The 18144-nt window shown below is 39.3% G+C and overlaps 1 protein-coding gene across 1 annotated transcript; it reads left to right on the top strand.

Moving 5' to 3' along the window:
- Window positions 1-2491: 2491 nt before the first annotated feature.
- LOC128691838 (probable ATP-dependent RNA helicase DHX34) lies at window positions 2492-13314 on the top strand. Its single transcript, XM_053780756.2, has 3 exons — window positions 2492-5039; window positions 5520-5665; window positions 11501-13314. Exons 1-3 carry the CDS (start codon window positions 2631-2633, stop codon window positions 12954-12956), a joined length of 4011 nt encoding a protein of 1336 aa, XP_053636731.2. The 5' UTR covers window positions 2492-2630; the 3' UTR covers window positions 12957-13314.
- The last annotated feature ends 4830 nt before the right edge of the window (window positions 13315-18144 follow it).

Here is an 18144-nt window from a genome sequence, read left to right as displayed (position 1 = left end):
GGGGGGGAGGTTATCAGTTAATTTACACTATGTATGATAATTGTACTTATGTACAATGTACTTATGTGCAATTATCACACAAAGACCCCAATGGAAATAAGTCACTTTGACCTTTTTGGGTTATCCTGGTTAATGTATACATATGCTGCTATGTATGATAATTTATGACAAGAAATCGTAATGACACGATTGGTGTAGAAATATACCTAGTTGGATGAATCTTATTTGTGGCTAGCTGGTCCAGTGGCTAACACGACGGTCTGGAGTTTTGAGACTCTCTGATCGCTGGTTCTATCCCCGCCCGTGGTATGGTTTATGATAATTTATGTAACTATTTATCTGGTTTTACCTGAATAAACTTAATTATCTGTACTTGAATAAACTTACTTAGCTACCCAAGATAATCTGGTGGAGGGTTAGCCACCCAGGATAACCTGGGGAGGGTTAGCCACCCAGGATAACCTGGGGAGGGTTAGCCACCCAGGATAACCTGGGGAGGGTTAGCCACCCAGGATAACCTGGGGAAGGTTAGCTACCCAGGATAACCTGGTGAGGGTTAGCTACCCAGGATAACCCAGAGGAAGGTTAGCCACTCAGGATAACCCAGGGGAGGGTTAGCCACCCAGGATAGCCCAGGGGAGGGTTAGCCACCCAGGATAACCTGGGGGAGGGTTAGCCACCCAGGATAACCCAGGAGAGGGTTAGCCATCCACGATAACTCAATAAAGTCAGTGTACCATCAAGGGCTACTCTTAATTCCATTGTGGTCCTTGAATTTTGTCTCCCAGGATGCAACCCACACAAGCCAACTAGCACCCTGCTATCTCATTACTACTAGGTGAACAGGGACAGCAGGTGTAAGTTGGCTAACACCCAGGTACAGTACCTATTTATTGCTAAGTGAACAGGGACAGCAGGTGTAAATTGACTAACACCCAGGTACCTAATGATTGCTAAATGAACAGGGATAACAGATATAAGGAAACATGCCCAACATTTCCACCTGGCTGAGGATTGAACCACACACTCAGTGTGAGGTGAGAGCATTGCCACAGCAGGCTCCTTCCCAGAGCCTTCACACATTCCCTTCAGTGTGGCAGCACCTCGAAGTGCTACATCTCACGTTTTGAGAAATCATATGAACTTCACTAATTGTATGTCTTGTAAATTTGGAGAGAAATGTTCTACATAACTAAAGGCTTTCTGTGTGCATAACTACATGTCACTCATCTCTGTATAAACATTGTGTCATGCTAAAGTAAGGAGAGGTCTTAATGTTGCAATTTTATAACTAGTGTAAGCATGCCTCTGGCAAGACAGTGATGGAGTGAATGATGATGAAAGTTTTTCTTTTTCAGGCCACCCTACCTTAGTGGGAAATGGCCAACATGTTAATAAAAAATATTATTAATATTAATTATTATTATTGTTATTATTATTATTATATACAATTTACAAGGCATGGTCTGAGACTGGGCTGTAAGGACAGTGATCCCAAAACAATTAACAGATATTGTGTACACATCTTTTAATGTTTAAGGCTGTACAGTACACCCCACTAAATACAAAGAGCTGTAGTAAATAAACAAAATAAATTTTGTATATAGCAATAATTTTAAACAAGTAGTCAGTGCACATCAACTACTGGGGGAGGGGGGCACTAATGTTGCTCAATATATTTTTCATTTATTTGGTAATAGTAGACAAGTGTTCCTTGTTGGATTTTGGGCATTAATTGTTCACCAGCTTGTCAGTAGTGTTGTATACCATTAGTATAATGAAAAACATTGCAAGTTAAGGAATTACAGTATTATATACAGGCTGACCCTGCTTATACAGCAGGTTAGGTTCTGGGATACTGCTGTAAAGTGAAACATAGCCTTTTTTTTTCACTTTCAAATGCATGTAAAAGCCTGATAACATGTTTACACTATCATATATTAAATGAGCAATAGAACCAGGCCTAAAAAATGCGTATATGTACAGTACACATATTACTTACCTTAAAATATTTTCATCCTTAGCTTATAGTGAATGGTGAATATATTGTAGGAAGTCTGAATAAATGAAGAATGGGTATAATTGAAAACCTCTGCATTAGTGAAACACCATAAAATGAAGCACTGTAAAGTGGGGCCCACCTGTATCTAGTAGTAAAGAAATACCTTTAACTGTCATCAAGTATAATTAATTTACAATCATTCATGTTCTTACATTTTGCCTTTACTTTACAGGTCATGAAGGTAAAGATTAAATCCTGGACAGGGGTAGCAACTTGGCGTTGGGTTGCAAATGACGACAGCTGTGGAATCTGCCGAATGCCATTTGACGGATGTTGCTCAGACTGCCGGCTACCAGGTGATGATTGCCCTCTGGTGTGGGGTCAGTGCTCCCACTGCTTCCACATCCATTGTATTATGAAGTGGCTTCAGTCACAGCAATTGCACCAGCAGTGTCCAATGTGTCGTCAAGAGTGGAAATTCAAGGAATAAGTACAAAGATTGGCAAGAAGAAAATGCTGAAAAGAACTTAGGAAATGGATTATTAAAAGGTAAAAAAAAATACAAGTTAAAATATTGATATAATAGAGGAAAGTGTAAAATCATTTCAGTAATCATCATCATTTAATCATGGGTCACTCCAAGAGAGAGAGATCATCTTCTGGATCTCCTTCTCGGGAGAAGAAAAGGAAAAGGGAGAAACGAAAGCATAAAGAGAAACACAAGAGAAAGAAATATTTAAAAGAAAAAAAAGAAAAATTGCATAGAAAACATTCTTCAAGAAGTTCATGCTCGTCAAGAAGTTCTAGTTCAGATTCTGAATTTAGATCACGGTATTCTTCAGAACATAAAAACAAAGACAGTAAAAAGACTAAAAGGCAGGTATACGAAAGAAGATCAAATTCCTCTGACCGACCAAAATCTAAGTCTCCGCTAAGACTGAATACTGAGAGTGGAGCAATGTCTGCTGATCAGTCTGAATCCAAATCTCCACGTGGGCAGAGTGTAAGAGGTGGAGAAAGTTCTTGTTATCATTCACAGTCCAGATCCCCTAAACATCTTGTCAGACAAAGATCAAGATCTCCATCTCCTTGTCAGACTTACCTTGGTAAGGATATACTAAGGACAGAGACAGAAATCTTTAAAAGTGAGTTTGAGATGCCTAAATCAGCCCTGCATCTTTCAACTCTTAATAGTGAAGCTTATTCACAGCCATCCATTGTACCTCAAGATAGAAACTTGGACAGTGACAGCAATGTAGATTCGGAAGATGAACTTATGTTTGACTGGGAGAACCATCGCTCTGAACTTAATCAAATGTTTTTTCGAGATGAAGATGTTATTAAAAGGGGGAGTGAGGAATATTTTGATTTCTGGAAGTTTCTTAAAAAGTACCATGGATTGCAAAAACAGAAGAAGATTCGGGAAATGTGCAGTAGTAAACCCAGTAGAGGCAGTAGTGAAGGGCGAAGTGTGAGTTTACTTTATCAGTTGCCACTTCAATATGACAAAAGATACAACATTAACTTTGCCCTCAATTTTAAGGATATTGATGATTTGCAAAGAAGGTTACCACCACAAGATTTAGAAGATGGCAAAAAGCGACTCTCCAGGAAGAAGCTTGTTGAAATTAAATTCATTATTTTACTGTATCTTGATTTCATGCAAAAGCAAAGATTTGAAAAGCTGAAAAAACTACGGAGTTCACAGGCTAACCTTCCCATTGCAGAACACAAGGAAGAGATCATTTCTACAGTTAAAAAAAATAATGTTGTGATAATTGCAGGTGACACTGGATGTGGTAAATCTACACAGGTTCCTCAGTACCTGCTCTCAGCGGGATTTTTGAACATAGCTTGTACACAGCCGCGACGCATTGCCTGCATATCCTTATCCAAGCGTGTTGCCTATGAAACCCTAAATGAATTTGGCTCAAAAGTCGGTTACCAAATTCGATTTGAGAAAAATAAAACTGAACATACAAGGATAGTTTTTTTAACAGAAGGACTTCTTCTGAGACAAGTGTCTGTATGTAGCTCACTTTCTATGTATGATGTTATAATTCTTGATGAAATTCATGAACGTCACCTTGATACAGATTTTCTCCTAGGGGTCATGAAATGTTTGTTAATGCAGCGGAATGATGTTAAAGTTGTGTTAATGAGTGCTACCATAAATATCGACCTCTTCCATAATTATTTCATGGGCAAAGCTCCTGTGATTCAAGTACCAGGTAGATTGTACCCAATTAAACTGCAGTATTTTCCAATTCCAACTATCGAGCAAGCCAGTAAAAGAGAGAAAATTAATCCTGCACCATATGTTCGAATTCTTCAGTTGATAGATAACAAATATCCAGACAATGAAAGAGGTGACTTGCTGATCTTTCTGAGTGGTATGAGTGAGATATCAACAGTTGTAGAAGCAGCCAAGATTTACGCTTCGCAAACAAACAGATGGATTGTCCTGTCTTTGCACAGTACCCTCTCTGTTTCTGAACAAGAAAAGGTTTTTGATGTTCCACCAGAGGGTGTACGGAAATGCATCGTTTCTACGAACATCGCTGAAACATCAGTGACTATTGATGGTGTTCGATTTGTTGTTGACTCTGGGAAAGTTAAGGAAATGAGTTATGATTCTCAGTCTAAGATGAGGAAATTGAAAGAGTTTTGGATAAGTCAGGCTTCAGCAGAACAAAGAAAAGGAAGAGCTGGTCGCACTGGTCCAGGAACTTGTTTTCGTTTATACTCTGAACAGGAGTATTCTTCTTTTTCCCAGTACAGTACTCCTGAGATAAAGCGAGTGCCTCTAGATTCTCTCATCCTTCAAATGATTTCCATGGGGCTACCAAATATCAGACTCTTCCCATTTATTGAGCCTCCAACCATAGAAAGTTTAGAGAATTCCTTATGTGCTCTAAAATCTCAGGCAGCAGTTACAGACGCAGAAGAATTGACTACCATTGGCAAACTTCTGTCACAGCTGCCCATGGACGTGAGCCTGGGCAAGATGCTGATCATGGGTTCCCTCTTTCATCAGGTGAGTTTTATTGCATTGCTGTTTTGATATTACATGAAAGTATGTATGTTCTTAACTTTTTTTTTTTAACATGCTAGCCGTCTCCCACTGAGGCAGAGTAACCCAAAAAAAGAAACACTTTCATCATTCACACTATCACTGACTTGTCAGAGGCGCACTGATGCGACAGTTCAGATGCCCTTCCAAACAGCACATATTCCAAAAGAGTGCAGGCACTGTACGTCCCACCTCAAAGACTCAAGCCTGGCTAGCCAGTATTCCCTGAATCCCTTCACAAAATACATTACCTTTGATATTATGCAGGGCATTGTAGCTCATTACACTTGCTCATAGCATATTAATGCTGTATTAATTCCTTATCCTAGTTTGTATGTATAGTAAAATGTAGCATGTGATTCCAATTTTCATCCTCCAGAAATTTTGTGTGCTTATCACTTGTTTATACTAGCGATGGTAATGATTCACATTTTTTCTTCTCAGGTTGAACCAGTGCTATCACTCTCGGCAGCCATGAGTGTACAGAGTCCTTTCACAAATCGAGCTCATCGAGATCCTGAATGTGTGGCTTCGATCAAGAGCCTTGAATCTGATCATGGAGACCCCTTTACACTTCTTGCTTCTTACAGGTAGGAACACATGTCAGAGCTTGCAGAAACTGTTTTTGTTAAACAAGTGTTCCTTGTTTTATGCTGTAGAAGCATTCCAGGTACATAGCAGCTGTACCAAGATCAGTCAGTCCATCAACAAATATTTGTTCATAACAGGAATTATTAGTATGCCTTTCAAACCGCTGCAGTCGGAGTCATCAGTTTTTTTTTTTTTTCAATGAACCAACCATATGCCACCAAGGCAGGGTGACCTGAAAAGGAAACCAAAAGTTTTTCTTCATAAATTTAGTTATTTATACAGAAGGGGTTTCTAGCCCCTTGCTCCCAGCATTGTAGTCACCTCTTATGACATGCATGGCTTATGGAGGAAGAATTCTTTTCCGCTTCTGCATGGAGAATCTAAAATGTATACATCATATATGGAATTACCGAGAGAAATAAGACATAGCATATTTGCTAATTTGCGTGAAGCAAATCCACGAGAAATTTTTTTTTTTTTAAAACACATTTGCCATTTCCTACCAAGGCAGGGTAACCCAAAAATAAAGAAAAGACCTCCCTCCCCATTCAACACTTTCACCATCACTCATACATAATCACTGTCTTTGCAGAGGTGCCCAGATACAACAGTTTAGATGCCCCTCCAAACTGCCAATATCCCAAACCTCTCCTTTAAAATGCAGGCATTGTACTTCCCATTTCCAGGACTCAAGTCTAACTAACTGGCTTCCCTGAATCCCTTCACAAAACATTACCCTGCTCACACACTATCAGCTTATCAGGTCCCAAAAACCATTCGTATCCATTCACTCCTATCTAACATGGTCATGCACGCTTGCTTAAAGTCCAAGCCCCTCGCCCACAAAACCTCCTTTACCCTCTCCCTCTAACCTTTTTGGGGCCGACCCCTACCCTGTCTTCCTTCCTCTACACATTTATGTGCTCTCCAAGTCATTCTACTTTGCTCCATTCTCTCTAAATGACCAAACCATCTCAACTAATTATAAGGGATAATAAGAAAAAATAAGGAATAAATATTTGTACGGGCATTTCTTGATTGTTGGGCCTTTTTAATGTTGAGGGACTTCAGTGGCAGATTTTATGGGTAGAAGTTGCTTGTGAGAATTAATGCAACGAGTAAAGCCAGTAATGTTATTTATTCAGTTGATTGAGTTCACTTATAAGAATTAGTAGAATTAGTTGTAGACCTGGGAAACACTTCCCAGGTCTTGAACTACACTGTTTAATATCTTGACTCCTCACTGCACTTGGGAAAGAGTTAGGGCTATCTGATTTGTTACTTGAGAATGACAGAGTTCTCTGTCTCAAGGCAATCTTAGTTTCCATGCATTGATTAAGCTATGTAAAGGCTCAGAGTAGGCCTAAAAATGTACCCCATTTAGGGTAGAAGAATATTGAAGGGTTAAGAGGGCACTTGAAATTCCCAGGACTACCAGACTAGTTTACTAGGCAGCCATAGATGGCATTGTGTGTAGTGAACGCTCGCTTATATTGTTTACTTTGTAGTTGTTGGTGGTGATTCCTTGATTTTGTGCAATTCTTAGCTTATTTTGTTTATGTTTAACCCCAACTAGGGCATCTAAGAGAGAAGTGTCAGTTGTGTAGCTGCAAGACACATTAATTGTGTTGTCAGCTGAATTAATCAGAGGGCTAATGAATCTTGATTTTATGCATGAAATATTTCACAGGGAAAGATCAAAGCAAATGAAACAACTTCACCTGGATGAAATGCTTAAAACAGATTAGCTTTACACTTCCAGTATAATTGTAAAATGAATTAACTGAGAGCAGTGCCCATTCTTTTTATGGAAACCTATAAGGGACTCTCAAATCTTAAGATGTGCTCTCAATAAATTTGCAATAAATTTGCCTTTGGTTTAAGTGGACTTGTTAAAGCCCACTCAATAACAATAATGATAAATTTATTTCAGCATGATACAATGTTTGTACAAAGGAGAATAACATTTGGGCATATATGCCAAAAGCCCCTTTGTACACAGAGTATTTTGGGCAAACTTGAGATTGATAAGGCAATAACCATACAGGGGACCCTTAGTTATCGGCCATAATCCGTTCCAGAAGGTCGGCCTAAAACCGAAATAATATTTCCCATACGAATTAATGTAATTACAATTAATCCATTCCATACACCCAAAAATATTAACAAAAAATACACTTTTTAAAGATTAATTATAGTTTTACATACACAAAACAATGAGAACTAAATAAAATAAATAAATGAACATTTAAATCACTATTACATACCTTTATTGAAGACTTGTTGGCTTATGGAAGACAGGGAGGAGGAGAGAGGGAGGACTGATTATTGTTTGGAAGGGGAATCCCCCTCCATAAGGACTTCAGGTATCAAAGCCCTCTCTGGGGTTACTTCCCTCCCTGCCTGCCTGCTACACTCCCTGCATGCCTGCTACACTCCCTGCCTTCCTCCTACACTCCCTGCCTGCCTGCTACACTTCCTGCCTTCCTCCTAGACTCCCTCCCTCCATGCTACATTCCGTCCCTCCATGCTACACTCCCTGCCTGCCTGATACACTCCCTGCTACACTCTCTGCCTGCCTGCTATACTCCCTGCCTGCCTGCTACACTCCCTCCCTCCATGCTACACTCCCTTCCTCCCTTCCACACTCCCTGTTTCCCTGCTACACTCCCTGCCTCCCTTCCACACTCCCTGTTTCCCTGCTACACTCCCTGCCTCCCTTCCACACTCCCTGTTTCCCTGCTACACTCCCTGCCTCCCTTCCACACTTCCTGTTTCCCTGCTACACTCCCTGCCTCCCTTCCACACTCCCTGTTTCCCTGCTACACTCCCTGCCTCCCTTCCACACTCCCTGTTTCCTTGCTACACTCCCTGCCTCCCTTCCACAGCATGTGTAAAGAACCTAGGATAACCCAAGTCAGAGTGACTTATTTCCATTGGGGTCCTGCCTCCCTGCTATACTCCATGCCTGCCTACTACACTCTCTGCTAAACTCCCTTTCACAACGTTAGCTTCCTTGATGTTTGGTTGAATGAGCAGAAGTGTCCTCACTCACCTAGAGACACAGCCAGACTGACTCACAAATGAGTGAGTGGCTGGTGGGCAGACGGGTTGACGCGTCCCATACGGCCGAAAACCAGAAGCTGAAAAACCGACTGATAACCGAGTTGGCCGATAAGCAGAATGGCCGATAACCAAGGGTCCACTGTACAGTGGACCCTCGACCAATGATGGCATCATCTAACGTTAAATCCGACTAGCGATACATTTTAACGCAAAAATTTTGCCTCGACTAGCACTAAAAAAACTTGACCAACACGATTCGTTCCGTTTGAGACGCGTCCACTTGTGGCCAGTGTTTACAAGCCAGCCAGCTACCGCGGTCCCATCCAAACATACAATCGGAACATTTCATATTATCACAGCGTTTTTAGTGATTGCACCTGCAAAATAAGTCACCATGGTCCCCAAGAAAGCTTCTAGTGCCAACCCTACAGCAAAAAGGGTGAGAATTACTATGGATATGAAGAAAGAGATCATTGCTAAGTACGAAAGTGGAGTGCGTGTCTTCGAGCTGGCCAGGTTGTACACAAAACCCCAATCAACCATCGCTACTATTGTGGCCAAGAAAACGGCAATCAAGGAAGCTGTTCTTGCCAAAGGTGCAACTATGTTTTCGAAACTGAGATCGCAAGTGGTAGAAGATGTTGAGACTGTTATTGGTGTGGATAAATGAAAAACAGATAGCAGGAGATAGCATCTCTCAAGCGATCATATGTGAAAAGGCTAGGAAGTTGCATGACGATTTAATTAGAAAAATGCCTGCAACTATTGATGATGTGAGTGAATTTAAGGCCAGCAAAGGTTGGTTTGAGAGATTTAACCCTTTCAGGGTCCAAGGCCCAAATCTGGAGTCACGCACCAGTGTCCAAGAATTTTCAAAAAAAAAATTTGTTATTTTTTCTTATGAAATCGTAGAGAATCTTTTTGTGAAGGTAATAAAACAAAAAGTACGAAATTTGGTGGAAAATTGACGAAATTATGCTCTCGCGAATTTTGATGTGTCAGCGATATTTACGAATCGGCGATTTTGCCGACTTTGACTCCCATTTTAGGCCAATTACATTATTCCAATCAACCAAATTCTTAGCTATTTCACTAGTATTACTTCTATTCTATCGATTGAGCACAAGAAATCGCCAAGTCAACTGTTTCAACTACAAAATAAAGTGATCGGAAATTGTTAATTTGGCCAATTTAACACAAAGTTCAAAATATTCCAATTTCAAAATAGGGTCCAGAATGAACAATGTAGGCATTCCTGGCACTAAACTAACATTTCCTCTGTTCATTAGTTATGTTTTGAGGCTTTACAAATAAATTCCATTTTGATTTTTTATTCACATAATGAATTTTTATTCACACCAAAAAATAGAAGATTTACTATTATGCAATACTGTAATAATTGTATAAATATCATCACCATATTTGTGAATGTATATTAGACCCACCAGCTGACGTGTATTAGATGTGTGAGGTCGTTTGTTTACTCTTGAATATCGGCAAAAATTTAACATTTCCGCTACTTTGAGCTCAGTTTCAAGCCATTTCCAGTGCTAAAACCAATCAAAATCATCTCTATTTCTGTAATATGTCTTCCATTCTATCAAATGAGACCAAGAAATCGCAAATACAACTATAAAAACATACGACAAAACACTGCAAAGTTGCTGTTTTAATCGAAAAATCATGATTTCATTTTTTTCTCTCATTATACAGTGTGCTGCAGGATCTGTTTTATGTGGTGCACACATACCACATAGATGTATTCTCTCATATCTAGGCCCAAATGTACCACTCACAGTTTATCAGAGTGAGCTGAGCTCATGGCGTAGATCTACGGTTTGGACCCTGAACGTAAAGCCGTAGATCTACGGGACGGACCCTGAAAGGGTTAAGAATTGTAGTGGCATACATAGTGTGATAAGGCATGGTGAGGCTGTCAGTTCGGACCAAAAAGCAGCTGAAAAATATGTTCAGGAATTCATGGAGTACATAGACAGTGAAGAATTGAAACCTGAACAAGTGTTTAATTGTGACACTGACAATGTTGTGAAACACTTTAGGAATGTCATAAAGGAATGGGAGGTACAGGCCTCTATGGACAGATATGTTGTGCGACAGAGGTCAAGTGACTCTCAAGCTGGTCCTAGTGGCATTAAAAGAAGGGAAGTAGCCCCGGAAAAGGACTTGACACCTCAAGTGCTAATGGAAGGGGATTCCCCTTCTAAACACTAACACCATCCATTCACTCCCCTCCTCCCATCCCATCAATCATCACCAGATCTTCAATAAAGGTAAGTGTCATGTAATTGTACATGTCTTCTTCAGTTTGTGTGTATTAAAATTAATATTTCATGTGGTAAAATTTTATTTTTTTTCAATACTTTTGGGTGTCTTGCACGGATTGATTTGATTTCCATTATTTATGGGGAAAATTAACTCGACTAACGATAATTTTGATTAACGATGAGCTCTCAGGAATGGATTAATATCGTTGGTCGAGGGTCCACTGAATTAGTAATTTTGTACATAGTCACTTAGATGAGTGTAATTATAAATTGAGGAGTTTACAATGAATACAATGACTTGAGAATGGTCCAGTACAGACCGAAATATCATCATAAGCTTTTCCATCTCTTCTGTGCAGGCTATTTGTGTAAGTGGACTTGTTAATTAGATTATCATTCGCTGAACACCTGTACCAGACACACTAAACATTCTATTTTCAATGTGAATCCACTTTTTCAGATAAAATATTTATATTTTTTTAGGGAATGGTTATCTGTCAAGCATGAAGGTCATGAAAACTCTCGCAAGTGGTGTAGAAGACGTGGATTAGAGGAACAACGCTTCTATGAAATGACCAAATTGCGGCATCAATTTGCTCAACTTCTACATGATTCAGGGCTACAAGATATTGCTGGCTGTTCTCGTGCTCATTTAACAAGTGCAGAGCGAGCTCAGAGGAGTGGACAGTTGAGACAACTTCGTGAACTGAAGAGGGAATTACACAAAGAGAGACCCCGGAAAACCAAGGTCCTCAAAGTGTTCCAAGGAGAAAGTGTTCCAAGTGATGATGAGGATGTTCGAACTGACATTAAAGATGTAGACTTTAGGATAAAAAATGATCAGAAGCAGTTGCAGGACATATACCAAAGTTCTACTGTGCAATCTTATAAGGATATGATAATGCTGAAGATCATTCTTTGTAGCGGACTTTACCCAAATGTGGCAATTGCTGATGAACATAACAATTACAAACCTGGGTCAGAACAGCTCTTTCACACATCCTCAAAGCCATTTGCAGCTCTTCACCCAAACAGTGTGTTTGCAAGCCACCCAGAGGTTCTCCAGGTTGTAGACTCAGACATAATAGAGCTGCCAGGATTCACAGCAAGACATCCCGCTAGCACTAAGCACCAGCTACTGGCTTATGTATCTTTACTGGAGACTAACAAGCCATACCTTGTTGATACCTTAAGGGTTCCTGCTGCTCAAGTGTTGCTTCTGTTTGGTCACAACTTAGACAGTAATGCTGATCTAACTGTAATAGCATGTGATAACTTTATTGAGCTTAAATTTCCAGATGCTATGTCAGCTCAAAACCTTGTGTTTCAAGCAGTACAACTTCGTCTCAAGTGGAAACATTTACTTGACCTCAGAATTCGGGCCACTACACCTTCAATTGAAAACCAAGACAGACTCATAACAGAGGCAAATAGATTAGAAAAGGATCTCATGGTGGGTCTAGTTGACTTTTTCTTAACAGAAACAATTTACTCAAAACGTCGCCTTCTTGCTGCGGATATCAAAGTTCTCCACAAAGGTCCGGGACCAGGTGATTGTATCTTAAGTGAAAATCCATTCAGTGACTGTGGTGGGGAGCCATGTCGGTTCAATGATATTAAAGGTGGAGTTGACTTGACAGATTTTTTCACTTACAATTGCCTGCTTGATACCGAATGTACTGTTACCACCATCACCACTTATGATACTGTGTGTCCATATTGTGACCAGGAGTTCCACCTAACTACCCTTGATCGTCTTGCACACATGGCACAGTGTTTAAAACATACCATGCAGTCCTCAACAGCAGCAGATGACAAGGTTGAAGATGGGAGTGATGGAGATCCCACAAAGAAAAAGTATGTATGTGATATTTGCAATAGGACTATATGGTTGAGTATTAAGGATATTTTTAGGCACAAAAAATCACACATGGCTTGATATATACAGGCTTTGTGATATGATAGTCAAATTCTGTTATTCCAAGCCCAGTTAAATAAAAAGTTTGATATCCAAAATATTTCAAAATAGATAAGCTGATATTTCCTGTTTTTAGCTTAACCCATAAAAAAAAAAAAAAAAAAATCTAATTTAAATATGGAACAACATATTTTATTTGGATAAGATATCCAGGAATTGTAAGTTCTGTACCCAATAAATATTTTTTTACATTATCTTATTGTATTTAAACTATGGGCTTGTTGAGTGATACTGATTTATGGTGTAAAAAATTGTTTGTTACTAGATAATACTTGCAGAAGATTGCAGCTGCTGTAATACAATAAATACATCTACCATGCTTGAGGGTTGAATTTGATAATGAATTATTCTATCCATTACCATATTTAAATTAAATAAATGATCTTAACCAAACAAACTGGAAGAGAAAATGTACAGCTGGAAGAGAGAATACTGTCATTATTAGCCAGCTACTGATGACACTTGTTGCTAATTTCACAAAGTACAGCAAAATGTAACATTTCCCTGTGCTATAAGGCTGAATGTTATATTGAATTAACAATTTCCATGTAATCCTCCATCTCATATTACTGTGGCATGATATTTAAATAAATGAACTGTATCTAAATAGAAATACTCTGACCTAAGGTTTACTTCAACATTGTATCTCACCCTACAGTGCACATCACAGAACAGTATTTACACATTCCCATGATTTTTACAATGAAATGTGTACCATAGTTATAATTTTACAATATGTAGCTCTGTGGTGACTGACAGGAAGTGTAATAATGAGTGAGAATGCGAGAGATTGCCATGGAACAAACTGTTAAGTAGCATCATCGAGTGAGCACTTTGGATAGTTTTAAAATTAAGTTAAGATACATTGAGTGGGAGTGGTTAACTGTTCATAGGACTTACCCCCTTCCTCCTCAAGGGAGGTTCCTTGATACTGGTGAGGTGCTCTTGATCTAAGGAATTGGAACTGATTTAATTTTCCTTGGATCAAACCTGAATGCCTCTGGGTACTGTATGAACCTTAAAGGCTTAGCACTTTTTCTGTAAATGTAATAATAATGTTGGACCTGTCTAGCATGGGGTCAGTAGGCCTACTGCAGTGCTCCTCTAGTCTTGTTCCATGACTCACCAGTGAATCAGGAAACAAGACCAGAGTATCATACATTAGGCTGTAATTACCTACTACTATGACATCTAAAATGATATACAGATGGGCCCCATTTATATAGCAGGTTAGGTTCTGGGCTACTGCTGTAAAGTGAAATATAGCATTTTCTCACTTAAAAATACATATAAAAACCTTACAACATGTTTACACCATCTATATTAAGTGAGAAATAGAACTAGGCCTAAAAAATGCATATATGGTACCCAGTACGGATAAAACAACAAAAAAGACGTCTTGAAAAATATCCTTCAAGGAAACTGACTAGATTCTAATGAAAGGCCTTTAAGCCACAGAATTGGTGGTAACTTCACTTTCCTTGAATCAAACTTGATTACTTCTCATTTGCTAGGCACCGTATGACCCTTGTGGATTTAGTGCTTCTTTACAAGCATGGTAATACAGTAATATCCATTTAGTTATCATTCCCTTTTAATGGGGAATGGATAGGTGATGCTGGTGAAAGATTCTGCATCTAAGGAATCAGAGGTATCCTCCCCTTCCATGGATCAAACCTGAATGCCTCCCATTTTCCAGGTGCTATATGCCCACAATATATTTAGCACTTTCCCCTCATAACATAAACAGTACAGCACAGTATTGTCCTTGACAGCTGACTTGCATGGTATATTTACATATCAACAAGTCGGCCGTCTCCCACCGAGGCTGAAAATGAAAAATACTTTCATCATCATTCAACACTTTCACCACACGCACATTATCACTGTTTTTGCAGAGGTGCTCAGAATACAACAGTCTAGAAGCATATATAAAGATACACAACATATCCCTCCAAACAATATCCCAAACCCCTCCTTTAAAGTGCACATTGTACCCCATTTCAGGATCAAGTCCGACACCGGTTTCCCTGAATCCCTTCACTAAATATTACCCTGCTCACACTACAGATCGTCAGGTCCCAAGTACCATTGTCCTATCTGACACGCCTGCTGGAAGTGACCCTTTCGAGGACGACCCCTACCCCGCCTTCCTTCCCCTATAGGGTCATTCTACTTTGATCCAAAATGACCAAACCACCTCAACAACCCCTCTTCTGGACTAATACTTTTATTAACTACACCTTCTCCTAATTTCCACACTCCGAATTTTCTGCATAATATTTACACCACACATTGCCCTTAAACAGGACATCTCCACTGCCTCCAACCGTCTCCTCGCTGCTGCATTTACCACCCAAGCTTCACACCCATATAAGAGTGTTGGTACTACTATACTTTCATACATTCCCTTCTTTGCCTCCATAGATAACGTTTTTTGACTCCACATATACCTCAACGCACCACTCACCTTTTTTCCCTCATCAATTCTATGATTAACCTCATCCTTCATAAATCCATCCGCCGACACGTCAACTCCCAAGTATCTGAAAACATTCACTTCTTCCATACTCCTCCTCCCCAATTTGATATCCAATTTTTCTTTATCTAAATCATTTGACACCCTCATCACCTTACTTTTTTCTATGTTCACTTTCAACTTTCTACCTTTACACACATTCCCAAACTCATCCACTAACCTTTGCAATTTTTCTTTAGAATCTCCCATAAGCACAGTATCATCAGCAAAAAGTAACTGTGTCAATTCCCATTTTGAATTTGATTCCCCATAATTTAATCCCACCCCTCTCCCAAACACCCTAGCATTTACTTCCTTAACAACCCCATCTATAAATATATTAAACAACCATGGTGACATTACACATCCCTGTCTAAGACCTACTTTTACCGGGAAATAGTCTCCCTCTCTTCTACACACCCTAACCTGAGCCTCACTATCTTCATAAAAACTCTTTACAGCATTTAATAACTTACCACCTATTCCATATACTTGCAACATCTGCCACATTGCTCCTCTATCCACTCTATCATATGCCTTTTCTAAATCCATAAATGCAATAAAAACTTCCCTACCTTTATCTAAATACTGTTCACATATATGCTTCAATGTAAACACTTGATCTACACATCCCCTACCCACTCTGAAACCTCCTTGCTCATCCGCAATCCTACATTCTGTCTTACCTATACATATTGTATTTCTTTATATAAACTTGTAATATAGAACATTTGTGTACAGGTATTTTTATAAATTGAAATATTATATTGTAATCTGGCAACCATTAGGGATAGCATGCCATTTTTTTTTTTAAACAAGGAGGTAAAATGTAGGACTGTGTTAATTGATTTTGTAGGAAATATATACTCTAAACTATGCTTAATGGTGGGCTTAATGATTTCACGGATAGTGTGAAAGAGTTAGTTCTCTCACATGTGCAACATCTGGGTATCTTTATTGCAGATGTTTCTCCATCAAGTGGCTTTATCAATACAGATTCAGGGATTAAATCTGGAGTGGGATTAAATCTGGAATATCTGAGAGAGTTAGAGCTAAGGGAGGGATAGCAATAATGTTGAAGGATCAGTTATGGAAGGAGAAAAGAGAATATGAATGTGTAAATTCAAGGATTATGTGGATTAAAGTAAAGGTTGGATGCGAAAAGTGGGTCGTAATAAGCGTGTATGCACCTGGAGAAGAGAGGAATATAGAGGAGAGAGAGATTTTGGGAGATGTTAAGTGAATGTATAGGAACCTTTGAACCAAGTGAGAGAGTAATTGTGGTAGGGGACCTGAATGCTAAAGTAGGAGAAACTTTTAGAGAGGGTGTGGTAGGTAAGTTTGGGGTGACAGGTGTAAATGATAATGGGAGCCCTTTGATTGAACTTTGTATAGAAAGGGGTTTAGTTGTAGGTAATACATATTTTAAGAAAAAGAGGATAAATAAGTATACAATATATGATGTAGGGCGAAATGACAGTAGTTTGTTGGATTATGTATTGGTAGATAAAAGACTGTTGAGTAGACTTCAGGATGTACATGTTTATAGAGGGGCCACAGATATATCAGATCACTTTCTAGTTGTAGCTACACTGAGAGTAAAAGGTAGATGGGATACAAGGAGAATAGAAGCATCAGGTAAGAGAGAGGTGAAGTTTTATAAACTAAAAGAGGAGGCAGTTAGGGTAAGATATAAACAACTATTGGAGGATAGATGGGCTAATGAGAGCATAGGCAATGGGGTCGAAGAGGTATGGGGTAGGTTTAAAAATGTAGTGTTAGAGTGTTCAGCAGAAGTTTGTGGTTACAGGGAAGTGGGTGCGGGAGGGATGAGGAGCAATTGGTGGAATGATGATGTAAAGAGAGTAGTAAGGGAGAAAAATTTAGCATATGAGAAGTTTTTACAAAGTAGAAGTGATGCAAGGAGGGAAGAGTATATGGAGAAAAAGAGAGAGGTTAAGAGAGTGGTGAAGCAATGTAAAAAGAGAGCAAATGAGAGAGTGGGTGAGATGTTATCAACAAATTTTGTTGAAAATAAGAAAAAGTTTTGGAGTGAGATTAACAAGTTAAGGAAGCCTTGAGAACAAATGGATTTTTCAGTTAAAAATAGGAGAGGAGAGTTAGAGGTATTGGGAAGATGGAAGGAATATTTTGAGGAATTGTTAAATGTTGATGAAGATAGGGAAGCTGTGATTTCGTGTATAGGGCAAGGAGGAATAACATCTTGTAGGAGTGAGGAAGAGCCAGTTGTGAGTGTGGGGGAGGTTCGTGAGGCAGTAGGTAAAATGAAAGGGGGTAAGGCAGCTGGGATTGATGGGATAAAGATAGAAATGTTAAAAGCAGGTGGGGATATAGTTTTGGAGTGGTTGGTGCTATTATTTAGTAAATGTATGGAAGAGGGTAAGGTACCTAGGGATTGGCAGAGAGCATGCATAGTTCCTTTGTATAAAGGCGAAGGGGACAAAAGAGAGTGCAAAAATTATAGGGGGATAAGTCTGTTGAGTATACCTGGTAAAGTGTATGCAGAGTTATTATTGAAAGAATTAAGAGTAAGACGGAGAATAGGATAGCAGATGAACAAGGAGGCTTGAGGAAAGGTAGGGGGTGTGTGGACCAGGTGTTTACAGTGAA

Source organism: Cherax quadricarinatus, chromosome 75 (assembly GCF_038502225.1).
Source record: "Cherax quadricarinatus isolate ZL_2023a chromosome 75, ASM3850222v1, whole genome shotgun sequence".
Lineage (NCBI taxonomy): Eukaryota > Metazoa > Arthropoda > Malacostraca > Decapoda > Parastacidae > Cherax > Cherax quadricarinatus.
The sequence above is the reverse complement of the archived record's forward strand: the minus strand, read 5'-3'. Positions and strand labels throughout refer to the sequence as shown.

Bases quoted from the DNA above. Each gene is read 5' to 3' on its own strand.
- LOC128691838 (XM_053780756.2), top strand. From the start codon at position 2,631: ATGGGTCACTCCAAGAGAGAGAGATCATCTTCTGGATCTCCTTCTCGG. The intron at 5,040-5,519 runs GTGAGTTTTATT...TTTTCTTCTCAG, and splicing joins TGGGTTCCCTCTTTCATCAG to GTTGAACCAGTGCTATCACT. The intron at 5,666-11,500 runs GTAGGAACACAT...ATATTTTTTTAG, and splicing joins ACACTTCTTGCTTCTTACAG to GGAATGGTTATCTGTCAAGC.